Source organism: Sciurus carolinensis, chromosome 6 (assembly GCF_902686445.1).
Source record: "Sciurus carolinensis chromosome 6, mSciCar1.2, whole genome shotgun sequence".
In the NCBI taxonomy this organism is placed as follows: domain Eukaryota; kingdom Metazoa; phylum Chordata; class Mammalia; order Rodentia; family Sciuridae; genus Sciurus; species Sciurus carolinensis.
The window spans coordinates 146326965-146345181 of NC_062218.1; the positions used below are offsets into that span (position 1 = coordinate 146326965).

Below are 18217 nucleotides of genomic sequence, written 5' to 3' on the forward strand. Positions count from 1 at the left end.
CAGGTTACTACTGTAAGAAATCAACAGAGCCGAAAAAGCCCGGGGTAGAACAGGAGTTAACTGAATTCCGCCACTACCTTTATGATTAGGGAGGAGAACGCACCTATTATGCTGTTAAAAAACTACATTTAACACTTATATTATTCCACATCCGTACTTTTTAAATATTTTTTTTTAGCTGTAGATGGACACAAAGGCTTTATTTTATTTATTTATTTTTATGTGGTGCTGAGGATCCAACCCAGTGCCTCACGCGTGCTAGGCAAGTACTCTACCACTGAGCCACAAAACCAGCCCTTCTTCCATATTACTATTATATTGATATGTGTATATTATATTAATTATTTGTCTATTAATAGGTGCTAGTTTTAATATTATGTGTAACAATTCTGACGGCAGCCTAGGAACTCTGCCCTGTGCTTCAAAGTGTCTTATGAATTTCTTATCATAATTAATTCTGTGACATTTTTTTCCCCAAGCTTCCCTGACTTAGTCCATTTTTACTTCATGTAATAACAATGATAAGGATAAAAATGATAATAGCTGGTCCACCTCAGTGTGTTTGCCACACTCTCACTTAATCCTTAGACCACGAGAGACAGTCTATTGCTATTGTGTGCAGGACTTATCACTATACCAGGCCCCTGACAGTCTGGTGTTATTGCCACATGAACTTTTATAAGCCACGGAGACTGAGGAGCTGGGAGGCTCTCCCTTCAGAGCCCCCCCTTCTCAACCTCTCCTCTGCAGCCTGGGTCCTGGGTGAGCCTGGGGAGAGGGACTCACATGATTGTAGCCGCACTTGGTCCCGGTCATCACCAGGCCTGGATCCAGCATGTCACCCTCTTCCTCGGGACCTCTGTAGACGTGGGTGCCCCGACATCGGATCTGCCTTCCGTTCATGATGATGGTGGTGTCGATAGGTACTGCGTTGGACTCCAGGGGCCGGGCCTCAGAGCTCTGACACTGGATCTTCCCACACTTGGCATCCCTGGGCCCCAGAGAGAGGGAGGGAGGAAAGGAGATGGAATCAGGCTGGGAAAGAGCCAGGGTATCGCAGCGCTTCAGTCTTCCTTGGCCAGGACAGCAGGCTTGGGTGGGGTGGGGCAAAGACCCGGGCAGTGAGTGTGCTCTAAGGCCCCACCAGGGGACAGCCACCAGGGCAAGGGAGCAGGCTCTTCATCCCTGAGCAGATCTAGGTCGGAGAAGATGTCTGGAAAGTCCTAACTCCAAGGACAACTGCCTGACCTGAGCAATCTGTTCCCTTCTGCTCTTTAGGCCACCATCCACCTAGTGCTCCAGCCAGAAGCCTGGGGACATTTCTGACTCCCCACTCTTCCCTGCTCCTGGGCTCAAGCAGTTTCCAAGCCCTGCCAACCCTCCATCCTACCCACCCACCCTGCACACAGCACCTCCTTTCCTCCCCGTCCTGCAGTCTCACCTCGTAGGAGTTTACCTTCTCTCTGCTCTCAGGCCAAAGTCTGAACTTTTCACGATCTAGTTCCTGCTTAACTGTATAAGCTCGCTTCTCTTCTCATTCACACCTCTAAATTATACCTCAGTGTACCAAACTGCTGTCTGTTCTAGAACGCTCTTCTACACACCAGCACCACCCCTCACCCTGTTGGTTTAGATAATCACTCTGTAACTCTGCCTGGGTATAATTTCTTTGGAAAACCACTCAGGACCACTGAGGCAGGTGGTGTCTGTCTCCATATTCTCATCATCAGGCTGTATTGCTAATTAAAAGCTCCACACTCTCAGCACAGTATCTTTTGCATGGTAAACCTTCAATAGATAATGGCTGGGCATGTGGGTGGGTCGATGGATGGATGGATGGATGGATGGATGGATGGATGGATCCAGGTGGTTGGATGGATGAATGGATGGGTGGATAGCTGGGTGGATGAATGGATGGATGGATGGGTACATGGGTGGATGGGTAGATGGGTTGGTAGATGGGTGAGTGAGTGAATGTTAAGTTGGAATAAATGAATGATGATGAGTCACTCAAATAAGGATAGAACTGCACTCAGCAAAAATGATCTAAGAAAGCCACTTCCCTCCTATGATAAGACAGGCTCAAGAGGAAGCCTGATCAGCTTTCCACCAAGCTTTGCCACCCAGCCCTCCCTCTGACTTCCATAGGGCTGACTGGCACATTGTCAAACAGCAGGCCAAGAATAGAGACGTGAGTGGCTTAGGGAGAGGCCCAGCTCTGGGGCCAGGGCTCTGCTGAGCTGGGTGGAGCAAGTCGACAGAGCGAGCGTGACTCTGCGGCTCCTCACGTCAGGGGTCTGTGCTGCTCATCACCTCATGTTGCACTTCTTGTGTTCACCGTTCATGTCCTTCCCGCAGTTTCCAAAGGTGTCTCCTGCCACATTCACCTTCTCAAAGCACAGGTCAGGGGCAGGCCGGGCTCCTGGGTGTGCAAGAAACAACATCTGTCAATACACTAGCTGCCAGAAGCCTCCAGGGCACAGCTAGCCTTTGGCGAAATCATGAGGTTAAGGATGTTTTGGGGGAGGGAATCTCAGCCTCTTCCTGTGCTCTTCATTCCCATTTCACATCAAGACCGATTCAGAGAAAATGTCTGATATCCATTTTCATGCTCCACTGAGGATTTACATCTGTGGGAGTCTGTGTGCTAGGACTGTCTCTAATGAAGAAGTATTTATTTTAGGATTTAAAAAAAATAATATATGCACAAAAGTATAAAGATACAGCATGGCTTTGGAATTTTACCATCCATCCAGTATCCTGGAAAAGCAATAATTATTAACAGTTTATTTTCAGAGATCATTTTTTCTCTGTTTTATGTGTCTCCTAGGTACAATTTCACATATATCTTCTAGAGAAAATCCATCCAATAAAGAATGGAAGTTTGTTGTATCCAGTGTTCTATATCTAGCATTTTTAGTTCATTTATTGTGGAAGATGATTTTATTCACCATGCAGAGCTGTATAGCTTTCCATTGTATGAACTTATCAGAATTAGTTTAATATATTCCTCTTAAAGGACATTAAAGTTGTTAATGCTGTAACTAACAGTGCCATAAACACCTTTGTAAATTTATCTTCATATAGATAAGCAAGTACAAGGGTAGGCCCTAGGCTGTTTCCCAGCAGTGGAACTGATGGGCCCAATAAGTGCATTTAAAATGTTGAATGTGGGGGAAAAGGCACACTTGCACATTGCTGGTGGGAGGTGTAAATTGGTGCAGCCACTCTGGAAAGCAGTGTGGAGAATCCTCAGAAAACTTGGAATGGACTCACCTTTTGACCCACTTATCCCACTCCTCGGTTTATACTCAAAGGACTTAAAATTAACCTAATACAGTAACACAGCCACATCAATGTTCATAGCAGCTCAATTCAAAATAACTAGATTGTGGAACTAACCTAGATGCCCTTCAACAGATGAATGGATAAAGAAACTGTGGTATAAATACACAATGGAATATTATTCAGCCATAAAGAAGAACAATATTATTGCATTTGCATATAAATGGATGGAATTGGAGAATATCATGCTAAGTGAAATAAGCCAATCCCCACAAACCAAAGGCCGAATGTTTTCTCTGCTATGTGGATGATGATATATAATGGGGGTGAGAAAAGAATGGAGAAATTTTAGATTACGTAGAGGGAAATGAGAGGGAGTAGGTACGAAAGATGGTGGAATGAGACAGACATCATTATCCTATATACATGTTGATTACATGAATGGTATGAATCTACATCATGCACAACCATAGAAATAAAAAGATGTATTCCATTTGTGTGCAATGAATCCAAATGCAGTCTGTAAAAATAAAAAATAATAAAAAATTGCATCTGTACTGAAAAAAAAAATGTTGATATCTCCAAATTGCTTTCCATGGGGATTTACCTATCTGCTTCTTTCACATCCTCCGTAACACTCTTTTGCGATCACTGTTGTTATATTATTATCATGATCATCATTCTATTACACTAACTTCATCTTTACAATCTGATACATGAGCAATTCCATCTGGTAACAGTTCTAATTTGTTTTCCTTTAATATGACTGGGGTTAAAAACTCTCCATAGCTTAGGGGCTGTTTTGCTTTTCTATCTCCATCATCTGTTCCTTTTTCCTTTTGGATTATTGACACCCGCTTGTCCCCTCTGAGAACTAGAAGCAAGGAGGGTCTGGGAAGAATGCTGTCCACTCGATCTCCCTGAACTCCACCCAGAGACCAGGCCACGAGAGAGGTGGCATCCAGGGGTGTTCAGAAGCCACCCGAGTGACCGGCGGGGGAGTTGGTTCTGAGCTTCTGCTGGAGAGAAGGGCTGAGCTCCCCGGAGAGCCCTTACCAGGACCCCAGAGCTGCTGGCACTGCTCCTGGTAGGTGAGGCACATGCCGTTGTAGCAGTAAGCCTGGCCGCCCTCGCAGGGGGTGCCGTCCATCTGGTAGAAGTTGGTGGGGCAGTGGGGGGACTTGCCCGTGCAGTACTCCGGGAGGTCGCACTGTCGCGCCTGCTCCCGGCACAGGGTGCCAGGGGCCAGGAGCTGAATGTGAACGAGAGGGGAGAAACGGTCATTGTCTTGCTTGCCCTCCGCCCGACAGCCAGGGCTTGTGAGCATCGCTCTTGCGCAACAGCCCGTTCCCACCCTGCCATCCTATCACAGGCTTTTTCCAGGACCCTGTGAACTCCAGCCCTCCCCATCCTTCTGATGTGAACAGTGACTTCAGAGTTTCAAGGTGCTCGCTCACTTCCTCTCTGCAGCCCTCTTAAGGAGAAAGAGCTACCACTTTACAGCTTACTATGTCATTCATTAACAACAGCAAACTTCATGCGGCTCCCACCCAAGTGCCCACTGCCAGTATTAGCTCATTTTGTTTCCCTGATAGTCCTAGGTAAGACACTTGATCCCTGTTTTACAGACGATGAAACCTGAGGTTTAAAGAGATGAAACAATTTATCCAGTGTCTCACAGTTAGTCAAGGTAGAGAAGCCAGGTCTCCTAATACACACACACACACACACACACACACACACATATGCACACGCGTACACGGCATTCACATAACATCTTTGAATTGATGAAGCATTCCAGCAATAATACCTTCCCAGAATGGAGCCAGGAACTGGGCTACGTATGTTACATACACTTAACTCGTCTGATCCGTGTGCTAATCCATAAGCTAGGTTCTGCTATTTACCCCATGCTGCAGATCAAATAACTTGGTAGTAATAGCACATGTCATGAAGACAGTAAAACCTGAGCTTCTACTTGAGTTGTTTTTTTATTTTTATTTTTGGCACTGGATATTGAATTCAGGGGTGCTTAACCACTGAACCACATTCCCAGCCCTTTTTATTTTCTATTTTGAGACAGGGTTTCACTAAGTTGCTTAAGGTCTTGCTAAGTTGTTGAGGCTAGCCTCAAACTTGTGATCCTCCTGCCTCAACCTCCTGACTTGCTGGAATTATAGGCATGCACCACCATGCCTGGTTCAACTTGAGTCTAACAGCCCCCTGGGTGATCAGTGTTATTAATACTGATAAAGAACCAAGACTCAGTTAATAAGTTTCCCCAAATCACACATCCAGGGCTTGAAGTCAAGACCTCAGACACCAGGAATGCTTTGTGAGTCTCAGACTGAAATCCTGGGACTGAATGAAATGGTCACACTTCATGCTTATTCTTAGGCCTAGATCCAAGGCTGGAATGACATGATCCAGCACAACCTCCCTGGGGGACACCAGGTCACACCAGAAGGCTGGCAAATTACCCCTGAGACAGGCAAGAAAACTTGAGGATAAAGCCCTCCCTTGCTCCGGAGTGACACCACATCAACCACGAGGTCCTGCCAGGAGAGAAGGCAATCGGGCCCCTTTGCAGGCCACTCTCAGGCCACACTACTTGCTGGAAGACAGCGGCCCCACACTGCGGGGGGCGGTGTGTGGAGGGGAAGCCGCAGGGCACACACACCTCTACCAACCAGGAGCAGGGTGGATGCAAAGAGGAGCCTCCCAGAAGCCAGCTTGCCTGGTTCAAATCCCAGTTCCTTAACAATGATACCACACTCCCCTGGGATGGCAGCTGAAGCCCGCCCAGCCACCTGCCCCAGCAGAGCTGCCACGTGTCGGGTCAGGTGCGCTTACCTTGCACTGGTGGCAGCAGGAGCCATGGGCGCACTCGGCGCCTTCCCTCAGGGTGCAGTTGGAGGCGTTGCAGCAGGGGTTGTTACATTCCTAGGGAGGATGCGGGGCGTGAGTCTCTGGGCCGCAGGGGGCCCTTTGCCACCTGCCCCAGCCCCAGCCCTGCCCCGTGAACCCCGATCCCCTGCTCCCTAGAATTCCTTACCAAAACATCACTCGACAGCTTTATCATCCGGATAATGTGCACCTATCACAGAATGTACACCTACCCACAATCCTCAGCGACACCACTGAGACGCCCAATATTTTGAGTGCGAATATTTTCCCAGGCATTTCCCTACACATGTATGTGTGCGGTTACAGTTTATTTTACAAAAATCGTAGTATTTGCACTGCTTTTAATACAACTCCCTCCTTTCTGAAGGGTCTGGGCTCATCTCTCTGAGCTCATGATAGTGAAGGGTGACACCATCTTTAATTTCCAAGAGTTATATGCTCATATTTTAAAAAGAATAGCCCACCGCCGAGGAGGTTATAGAATCAGATTTTTCCACATACACAGACCCTCACTCTGACCTCTATCATGTACTGTTACTCCTGCGTTCTTCCCCAGTGATTGAACGTTAGCTGACATATTTCTATCTTTCTAAAAAATAGAGATGAAACAACCCAGTTCTGCTTTTTTGCAGAACAACATGCTTCTGTTAAAAATGACAGGGCTGGGCTGCGTGCCTTCCATCCTCACTTTGAAGATGAGAAGGAAGGAAGGAGCTTATACACAAAGCCTGCTGCCCCTTCTTCCTCTTCGCGGCCCTTCCCAGCCTGGCCGGCACTTCCTCCATCCCCTTTCAATCATCTCTTCTCCAGGCTAAACAGCACGGGCTTGTTATTTTAAGCATCCTCCTAAGGCTCATGTTCAAGTTCATGTACCCAGCTGTGCAGCCTCCAGAATAAATTCAGTGCAGCTGGAGGGCCACAGAGGCCGCTGGGGAAGAGAGAGACCACATACCACAGGGTCGTGGTTTCTGGTTTGACCAGATGCTCACAAAGGCAGCGCCACCCTGATCTTGGACCCAAATAGCTCAACGGCCAACAGAGAGGCTGCAGAAGCAGTCCACCTGGAAAGCTTCTGTCCACACCTTACATGTCTTGGATAGTCATGTGCAGGAAGTGCCTATGCAGCAGAAATTCTTCACTGCATTCTCTTCTGACCTTGAGCTTTGAAGCCAAGGTGAATGCTTCCCTCCCCCTTGCACCATTGAATGTGTACCTCTTCCTCTCCACAGTCGCACTCTTCTCCGTCTTCCAGGTACCCGTTCCCACACCTCCGGCCTCCGTACAGCGTCTTCGTGTCCGGCATGTTGGAAAGACACATGCCACCGCCTGACTGCAGATACCTGTCCAGCTCCCTCCTGTTGCATCCATTGAACACTCGGGGGAAGGGGTGTCTGGTGGAGGACAAGGCTGGAATTGGCTGGGAGTCTGCTCCCCAAGAGGCCGATTCCACCAGGACACAGACCCACACACATGCATTTTGCCCCCTTAGAACGTGCAGACACATTGACTGAGAATTCTTTCATCCTTAATCATGAAATACCAACCACGCCGTAAGGTTTTATTTTTCTTATTCTGTATGGAAAAGGTATTTGAGAATCAGAACAGCAATTTCTGCCTTCATATGAGGCAGCTGCAATAAGTAAAGGGTAAGGCCCGCCTTACACAGGCTTTAAAGCTGACAAAATATCACCCAACCCAAAATTTTACTGAAGCTGATATCAGATGGGTATTCTTCGTGACACAGGAACAGGCCAAAAAAGGTCAAGATCCCAGGTTAGATTTTTTCATGGGCTAGTAATACGGGTGCAAAGCAAACTTCATATTAAACTAGCCAACTCACAAATGTGCTCTTTATCTTACAAGAGCATGGAAGTTCCTGGGTTCCCTGCTGGTAGGGAAAAAAAAAAATGAAAGTATAGCAGTTCTCCCTCCTCTGAAATTTTGCTTTTCATGATTTCAGTTACCTGAAACTAATTGTGGTCTGGAAATATTAAATGGAAAATTCCAGAAATAAATACTTTATAAGTTTTAAATGAATTTTATTAGATAACATTGTTATCATTGTTCTACTTTATTATTATTATTATTTAATAATAATAATAGTTATTGTTTAATAGTTATATTATAACAATATAGTTATTGTTTTTGATCTTTCTGTACCAACTTTATAAATTAAACTTTAGCATAGGGATGTATATGCAGGAAAAAACACAGGATATAAAATGTTTGGTATGATATGTGATTTCAGGCATCTGGAAAGTCTTGGATGTGTCCCCTGCCAACAAGGGAAAGCTACTGTGCCACAATTTAGGTCCACAAAGGGATGGTTACCTGCTCCCAATTCTCTTAGCCAATTAAAGGTGAAGCACAGAAGGGTTTCCTTCAGTAGTAAGGAATGTTACTAGTTGTTAAACTATCAAAATTTGTACAAATGGGGTAAAAACAAATTGGAGTAGTAATGAATATCAACAAATTGGATAAAAAGAAATTGGAGTAGTAATAATTATAACTCTCAACCATTTGTCTACAGATACTACTTTGGGATTGGAAGAGAAAGGGGTGAATTTCCTTTTGAGGTCATGGGAGCTGAGCATGATCTGTGGTGTCGTAGCCTCTATTCAACATCATCCCTCTGTGACACGGTTGAGAAGGGACGAACAAACATCAGACACCAGAGCTCCAAGAAAACAGCGTTTCCTCTCGGAGACACTGAAACACCATTCTCTAAAAAGCATAGTAGACTAACAGTTTATGGGGAGAAACATAAGATCCACCATGATGCCCTCCAATGAGTGACTTTGGTCCTGGAAGAACCCAAACATATAACTCCATGTCTAGACGCTTAAAGAGAAGTCCTCTTTCAAAGGTTCTGGTTTAGAAAATCCCTCCCAACTTCAGGGAGATACAGCTGCTTTGTCTTTATTCCTCATGGGTCACAACTTGTGAATTCCCTGAAGAATCACTGTGGGGTATGTAGATGGTCCCCTTCCTTCTATTTGTTCTGGAAGCTACCTCAGAGCTTTGAAGCAAAGTCTGGAATGTAATGCACTGAATTCCTTTGGGATGGAAGGACCAAAGGCTAAGGCTGTGATCACAATGGGTCCTCATCAAAACTTCAGAAGGGATAAATGACATGTGTGGTCAGGTCAATTTTGTAGTTGAAGACCTTAAAACAGAAATTAAGTGTATCTAGGGTTCCACCAACACTGGACCTCCTACCAGGAACCTAGTGCTCCTTCTAAACACTGGCCTTTTTGGTCCTCTTCCAAATTCTTTGTGGTAAAAACCACATTCTCTGCTAAGGCCCCACCAGAGGTTTAACAGAGGTTCTCTGGGACCAGCTGGGAGGAAAACTTGGGTCGTCCTGGCTGTGCACGCATGGCGCTCCTCCCCATCCTCACCCTTCCTGTTGACTCACCCAGTGGCGGCTGCCATGATGCACCCACCATCAGCTGCACTGGCCGAGCAGCAATCTGCAGAATCATGGCTCATACCAAAGTTGTGGCCCATCTCATGGGCCATGGTGGCAGCCACACCAATGGCATTTTCAGAGTGGTCCTGTTCAGGGAGAGCGTTCAGGTCAAAGCCAAGGTCAAGGGGACAGCTCCTACTCGCCCCATCTCTGTCTTTTCCTTGCCAGAGCCTTGTGACTCCCTATTGATTCCCCAACAACTGAGCATGAGGCTTTCCATACCTGCTTTCATCAGCAAATCTAGAGCCACTGTCATTATTAGGAAATCAAATGCTTAAAAGTCCCTGTTTCCTGAGTTCTTAAAAGTTGCAGACCATGTCTGACCCATTCATGAATTCTCAGACCAAAATTCCCAGTGTTTTCTGAATAAATGGAAGAGAAGGATTTCCTCCCATTCTTCCTCTTAACCTATGTACCTCTTCAGGATGTAGGGCAATTGACCTGGAAACCCTGCCTTGGGCCAATCGTAGCGTACACTTGGCTCAGTGTCTTCTGAGAGCACCCCATGAGAGAGACACATCCCAGACACAGCTCCTGTGCAGCATGTGCCACTTAATCCTCAAAAGCAAAAGCTAAAGAAATAGGAAGAAAACAAACAGAGCTGGCACAGTTGTGGGCACCTGTAGCCCCAGCTACTCAGGAGGCTGAGGTGGGAGGATGGCTTGAGCCCAGGAGTTGGAGGCCAGACTAGGCGACAGAGTGAACCCTATCTCAAAACAAACAAAACAGAAGCAGCAAAAAGATTTATTAAACACATATGTGTTGGTTACATCTAATTTCCATTCTTATCCAAATATTATAAACCATAGTTATCTTTATTTTTACAACTGAGGACACCTATTTACTCATCCCAAGTCACATGGCTGCTGTTTGAAACTAATCACTTCTGACTCTAGATCAAGGATTTTTAACTTTTATGTCAATAAATAAATACAGGATGGGTGGAGGGATGGACAAACAGATGGACAGCAGGCTTCCTGATATCCACTCGCAGGTTAGAAATGAGTAGTCAGAACCCTCTCCCAATGTCAGAGAGACTTTCAACAGAATTTTCCTAATCATGACTTTGAGACAGGCTCTTGTTTCATAATGACAAACCTAACAATGCAAGATGTGAGATAAAAAGCACTTTAATATCTATCTTCCTACGATCCCCCGGCCCCTGAGGATGGACTCATGCAATCTCTCCAGACCTCTCCTGAGCCTGAAAATCAAAAATGCAGATTCACCCCTGAGAATTAAACGACTTCATTTAAAACAATTGCCCTTCTTGGTGTCAAAGCTTTCCACTTTTGCAACAGAAAACATAAGATTGTTTCTTAAAAGATGACCTCCTGTCTTTGGAGGAAGTTTTATTAATGTCTGTGGCACCCATGTATTGGCTGAGACTCACCATGTTGACCCCTCCAGACTGGTACACAGAGCACATGGCCATGAGCGGGGCCAGGCCAATGGTAGTGCCGTGGAAGGACATGCCTCTGTAGGAAGGAGAGAGAGGAGACTCAGGCGGGGGCTGGCAGGGCGGTTCCTATGTGCGCAGGAGCAGGTGGCCTCGCTGACATTCCCAGCTCATTCCCAAGGGGAGGGGCCCTGGTATCCTGGCCATCTGGACAACTTTAGGTCACCGCACCTCTCGCTTCCTCTCACCTACTCACTCACTGCTTCAGAGAAACAGATTGAGCGAAAGGTCACTTTCCCCACAATGTGCCCACGGTCAATTCCCAGGAAGGAAACAGGCAGGGCTTAGAGCTCCATTCCATTCCCGCTGCACAGGAAAAGGTCAGAGGAGGAGCGGATGGGAAGGTGGTGCAGGGCCTGATGCTGAAGTGAATCATGCCCACTTCCCCCAGCTGCCCGGGTCCCAGGCCCTGCCCCTGCTCTGTGGCACACGCCTTGGGGGGCCTAGGGGAGGGGAGATTGGGCAGCAGCTGTGGGCTGCCGCTTCATTCTCCAGGGCTCTGGGGTCAAGGAAACAGCTGTGTCCCATCAGGAATCCAGAAAGCACAGCTGGGTGCAAAGATGAGCTGTTTCCACCTTTGTTTTGCAATTATGATCCTAATCTGCCCACAGCCAGCTCTGTGCCCAGTTTTAATACCTCCCTCTCTTAGCTGTATACATCTGGGTAGGCAAGAAGGAATACAAGAAACACCAGTGTTTTGGGGCATGCCACAAAAATGTAATCTACTTGTAATCTCTATGGAAATGCATTATGGTGCTTATCTCCACGTTTGTCTTCTTATCTAGAACTTGGAATCTGAGAGTGAGACTATCTGGTTTATTTTGGAACCACTAGAACTGAGCACAGAATCTCGCACATGGTGGGTGCTTAACAAACGTTTGTTGAATTCAAGGCAGACTTACATTCAGGGAGACAATCTGCAAAGGAATATGCTAAATATATGCAATCTATATGAAGGAAGCCCTACTTGGTATTTTAAAAACTTGGACATGGTTCTGAGGAAGTCCAACTGGAGACCTAGATTTAAAGTCTTCCCCAAAATAGGTGTGTGCTTCCAAAGCTCAGGCAAAAGTTTTGGTAACCAAAGACTCTTCCCAGATGTATGTTCTGTTGTGAAGTCACCTCTCATAGCCCAGGTCTTTGGGACCATTACTTTCTGGTGTCTTCTAAAAGGAAAATCAAGGTTTAAATGATTATTGACTCAGAGTTACATTTAGGGAACTGAAGAAAAAGGGCTTTATTATCTACATGTCCTTTGTTGTAATTGCCTCAAAATATCTTTGGAAGCCAACACTAATAAATGATCACCTTCAGGGGACAGTCACATACCACCACAACCCCAGCAGTGTCTGCCCTTCTTTCTGCAGGACTGATGAAACCCAAAACAGTCCCTCCCCAGTGTCTTGCTCCCACCAAAGCACACAGTGTTCACACTCTCTGCCACCTTGACCATCTCAGGCACTCTGAGCCCCTCTGGAAAGCCAGAGAAGGATGACCCAGAAAGCCCCTCTCCTATACCTGTGGTGAGAGAAGAGCTCATATCCTAGATCAAAGTGTGTCTCAAGGTGGCCATGACCAACTGTCTGTCTCTCCCAACAGCCAGTAGGTTCAGCCACCCAACTGGTTGTGCACAAGGCTAATTTTCTCAGGTAGACAGTAACCACTTCATAGAACCATTATGGCTCTTAGGTTTTTTAATATATTCTGAGGTGTGCTGGGTACAACAGAGTCTGAGAAATGCCCGATGATCTGGACCTGGGAGCCAGCAGGATCCCTGTCCAACCAACACTCACCGCTGGGGAGAGAAAGGGAGGCTCTGAACACGCACTGTGGGCAGAGGCGTCACAGCCAAAGCCCAGGCCGCACACGTGGGAAAAGCTACCTACGTGATCAGCTGAGCATTGTCATGCTTCTTCTGGGTGAGCAGCTTGCGCCTCCAACTAAGAAAGGACCAGAGGGTCGAGTACGGATTCTCTGAGACTTCACACAAGTTCCCGTGAGTCCACACCTCCAAGCCCACGAGAGCAATCCGAATGTTCAAGGATCGGTAAAACTGAAAAGACACCGGAAAGACAACTGTCAATGCCACGCGGGATTTATCAGCCTCTGCGTGGCCTCAGAGTTTACAGGCCAGGCCTCTCGTCTGCTCAGGGCTCCAGGGGAGCAGGGACAGGTATTCTCGACACAGTCCAGAAGGTGAAAGAGATTCTGAGAGAGATGCATAATATTCTAGTGGCAGAACTGGGGAGTCTTTGCATAGCGAAGAGGAGACTTAAGTCGAACGTGCCATTACTTCAACTATGTGCAGGGCGATCGTGGGTGAAAAGAATCAGTATTTCTATGCTTGATCCTCCAGAAGGGCTCGGGTCTCTGGCAGCACAGGCAGGAAGACAAATTTCATACTAAAACTGGAGAAAAGTTTTCCCAACAAAGCTGGTCATGAGTAAGCTCAGAGCTGAGCTCTGCTGGCTTCTGCAATATCCACCCTTGTCCTGGTTGTGTGCACTATTTTCTCTCCCTTTATCTTTTTTATATGTATCTAAAAGAATTCTTGTGTATGAACTTAAAAAAAAAAAAAAAAAAAAAAAACTTTACTGTCTGGGTCGGGTGGTGCATGCCTATAATCCCAGCACTTGGGAGGCCTAGGCAGAAGGATTGCAAGTTCGAGGTCAACCTCAGCAACTTAGAGAGGCCCTGTTTCTAAATAAAAAATAAAAAAGGATGGGGATGTGGCTCAGTGCTTAAGTGTCCCTTGGATTCAATCCCTGAATCCCTGGTACAAAAAAAAAGAACTTTGCTGAGGTATAATTTACATGCCATAAAACACACCTATTTCAAGAATATAACTCAATAGTTTTTATTAAGCTCTACCAAGTTATAAAGCTATCATCATATTCCAGTTTTAGAATATTTTCTTCATGCCAGCAAAGTCCTCATGTCCATTTATAGTCATGCCCCAATCTAATCCCCAGTTCCAGATAACCATTAATCTACTTTCTGTCTCCACAGATTGACCTGTTCTGAAACTTTCTTTTCTTTCTTTCTTTCTTTCTTTTTTTTTTAAATAAACAGAATCATACAATACAGGTTTTGTGCCTGGCTTCTTTCACTTAGCATAATGTTTTTAAGATTCATTCATGTTATAGCCTGTATCATTTCTCATTCCTTGTTATCACTGAATAATATTCCTTATGTGGAAATATGAAATTACATATGGATTTTTTTATTGTAAGACATCTGCTTGATGTTTGGAAGTGAATGAATATATATGATAAACAAAGAGATGGGAATAATTTTTTATTATTAGAAATAAAAAAATAACACATAAGAGGACCTACATGCTTACTCCAACAGGTTTCTCTACAAATGCTCAGGTTTTGTCAAGGATTCCATAAACAGATGGTGAACACAAGACTGCAAATCTCCCAGGTGATCTTCAGGGTTCTGTTCAACCCAGAGATCCTGAACTTAGGAAAATGAGACCTCTCGGTTTCCTTAAGATTAGAACCACACCTAACCTCTATGCTATGGGCTCTCTCATCTCGTATGCACATAAGCAGGAGGAGGTTTTTCTTTACAGTGAAGCCACCGGAAGGTGTGGGTTCACAGGGGTTCTTTGATGCATCCATTTTAGTGGCTACTGAGCCAGAGGCTTAATAAAAAACACCATGTACTATTCCCAATGGCTAAGGATGCAATCAGCCTAGATGCCTGTGAAAGGATAAAGAAAGTGTGGCATATGTACCCAATGGATTATTATTCAATCATAAAGAAGAAGGAAACCAAGTCATGCAAGAGGTCACAAGAGCCACGTGAACGGGTGAGACCATTTTAATCCAAAATTTGCAGATACCACCCCAGCTAAAAATAATAACCCAGGTGCCAATGTTTGTTAAGCACTTTCTATGTTCTGAGCCCTGAGGCTCAGATAAACAAAGGAAGCCAGGATGAGGGCCCACATCATCACGCCAGAGTCCACTCAAGACCCTAGGTTGCTAAAGTGCTGGAGTAGGTACAGACCATCCACTTGCCGCCAAGAAACTGTGGTTTAAGATGAGCTCCAGATTCTGCAAAGTACCAGTTTATTTCTATGGGAATTCTGATTATTCTGTTTTATACCATATCACTCACCCCAGAAAATAAAGGGCTCAGAGTCTCATTTGACTTTGCTTCACTAGGGGGCTTTGAAAAGAAATAGACTTGGCCTTCTCAGGGTGAGGGGAAAATATTTTCGATTGGGCTCATGATTCAGCACATGAGTGCAGTTCATCTCAGTTTTCGTTCAACAATCCTTCAGTTCAAGTAGCTGGGTCAGCAAACTTCAGAGAAGTGAGTGTGTTTACACACACATGCACACACTCGGGGAATGACTAACCTCAGCTGCTGGGGAGAGAAGCAAGCGGCTTTGCAGAGTGGACTAGCCAGCAAGGCGTGGGGTTCCAACTATGGTCAGGGGGTTGTGGCTGTTGCTCTTTTACCTTCTTTTTTTTTTTCTTTTCTTTTTCAAGTTTTTTGACTTATACACTCCTTTCATTCTTCATTAGTGCCCCTGGTTTTATCACCTAGACCAGCTAGAGTGCTCACAAAGGCAAGACGCAGCCAAGTCAAGTCCCCCACCTGCCAAGTCCCTAGGACAACAGATGTCATGTGGGTGACATCAGGGTTGCCTCCTGTAAACTCCCCAGGGAAACAAGCTTTCCTTGTTTTCCCAGATGTCGAGTGTTCGGGTTGCAGGATCATTTAACTGGTGCTGTTGAGCAAACAGGGAGCTGGAGAGAGCACTCTGCCGAGGCCTTCCTTCCAGGAAATGTCAGTGTTTGACTTCCACTCGCCACTGGCCTGTCTTTCCAAAGCCTTTGAGGTCATCCCAACTGATGACCTCAGAACACTACCAAATTTGCTTGTTAGTGCCTAAAAAATTTTTTAGATCTTCTTCATCTTCCAGTTTTAGGTGAAAAAAAAAAAAAAATCCCCTTCAGATCTGGGATCCAAGAATCCCTAAGCAGGCCCAGAATTCAACTTTCAAAATTTTATGAGTGTTGTGAAATTGTACAGGGCATGCTATAAGATCCTCAAAGGATGGGTGACCCCAAACAAACCAAAACCTGCATTTTAAACCATAGATCGTCAGCCTGTCGAGAGGCTGCTATGATGCTATACCTTGTCTGCATTCTGTACTATAACAAGTACCCTCTTTCACACATACAAAGTATTTCCAAATCCCAGGACAGTGTGCTTTAGTACAATGTATAAATGCATTCTACTGTCGTGTACAACTAATTAGAACAAATTAAATTTAAAAATTAAAAAAAAAATTTTTTTTGAGTAGTTCTTAAAAGTAAAAAGTCTTGACCTAGGAAAGTTAACCATTTTGCAGTCTTCCTAAGAGATAAGAAATTATTTTAGGGCAGTTTTTACAGAAGGAGACTTTGCAGAGTGGCTCCAAATAAACTATTCCTCAATTTTTGAGGCCATAACCTTTCCCATCCTGACCTACCTTAATTCCCCTCTAAGTCAAAGAATTGCTGGGCTTTATTCCTGAGAGGAGCCTTCAAAAACCTTAAGGTATTCTTCAACTGGGCTACTCCAGGGGAGCCACTGCAGGGTGAAGGACGGACTCCGAAGGACAGTGCTCACCCTACCTCATCTCAGAGCAGGCTGTTTCCACAGGACTTTTACATAGACACGGACATAAAATTCCACCAGGAACACAAAAATAACAAAAGTCATTGATCTAGGCCAAGACCTCTACCTTAAAAATTAAAACAAAGCAAAACAGAAATCAAAAACCCTGCAACCTGATAATGAATTACTTGTGTTACATAATTCAGGGCTTCATTGTGACCACCCTGAGCCTTGATGGCACTTCTTGGCCCTTTTCAGAAATTGGCTGGAGTGGCCAATGCAGCAGATGGCACTCAGGTGCACGTGATCCCTGGTCCTGAGGCCCCTCAGTCGTGTTGGCATCTGTCCCTCCAAGTACACACCTGGTCTCACCTTATCAACATAGTTGGCGATCTCGATGAGCTTGTGTTTGGTGGCATCCTGGTCTTGTCGATTCTTCTGAAACTACATGAAACAAACAGAACCAGGTGAGACCCCAGAGCCTCTCTCAGGGCCCTTTCTGTGCTCGTGACTTGTCTTTGAATTTTTTAATTTTATTCTGTCTTCTGCGAGAAGTCATTTTCATCTAACTCTCTTCTCCACCAGAGGAACAGCTCATGATGTACAGGACTTGGACTATATCCATCTTGGTATCTCCATCTACCAGCTAAATGCAGGGCACATAGCAGGCATGCAGTAATTGTGTAGTGAATTGAATTACCCTCTAACCCTTGCAGTAAATCTTATTTTCCTGCCCTTCACATTATAAAGCTTCTGGCAAACTCCCATTGAGGCTTAGAATAGGGATCAACCTGACTCGTGCCTTAGTCATCATCCCAACATGAATCTACCATCACGCAGATCTCAAGAGGCTTCCCTATGTGTGGTCAATCAACATTGATCAAACCATTGCTGAACAATTGCTGTGGGCAAGATACTGTTCTTAGCACCAGGCAGGACACAAAGAAGTGTGAGATTGTGGTCCTAGACTACAGGAGATTCAATTAAAATGGTAAAAGGACCAGAAATAACTAGTATAATATATCCTATATTTAAAGAATACACCAATAAAATAGGCTAAGAAAACTTGCTGAGAAAATATGCACACGAATTACTGCAATGGAGAGCATATGAATGGGTGCTACCAACAGGACCATAAGACAGTAGCAAATAGACTTCAGACTGCTCCTCTCAGATCAACTGGCATTGCCTTCTATAGAGAACTCGGACTTCATTAAGACTAAAACCAGACATTTCTAATCAAGCACAGCACTCTTTCCTCTACTTGATTAGAAATGTCTGCCATGGGTACCAGGAGGATGATGTATCAGTATGAATGGACCGTTACTGACTGCCTCAAAAGGATAGATTTCTTTCAGCTATAATAATGGAGAAAAGCTTAACAATGTAAAGAAAAGATTTTTCTAAAATTGCAACTTGAATTTGCCAATTATGGTCAACTCCTGAGTGCTGCCATCATTACAAAGAAT

General features: G+C 45.1%; 1 protein-coding gene across 4 annotated transcripts in view; it reads right to left on the reverse strand.

The window, feature by feature from the left end:
• Positions 1-18217, reverse strand: part of Adam19 (ADAM metallopeptidase domain 19) — an 83973-nt gene that overhangs the window by 11765 nt on the left and 53991 nt on the right. For all 4 annotated transcript variants that reach the window (XR_007109113.1, XM_047555732.1, XM_047555734.1 and 1 more), the window contains 9 exons: positions 17121-17192; positions 13010-13176; positions 11058-11142; positions 9611-9750; positions 7406-7583; positions 6139-6228; positions 4342-4537; positions 2314-2422; positions 787-991 (listed from right to left, as the gene is read on the reverse strand). Coding sequence is in view for 3 of the 4 variants with exons in the window: in XM_047555732.1 (XP_047411688.1) it covers positions 787-991; positions 2314-2422; positions 4342-4537; positions 6139-6228; positions 7406-7583; positions 9611-9750; positions 11058-11142; positions 13010-13176; positions 17121-17192 (1242 nt within the window). In the remaining variant the exon portion in view is untranslated. The remainder of the gene's footprint in view (positions 1-786; positions 992-2313; positions 2423-4341; positions 4538-6138; positions 6229-7405; positions 7584-9610; positions 9751-11057; positions 11143-13009; positions 13177-17120; positions 17193-18217) is intronic.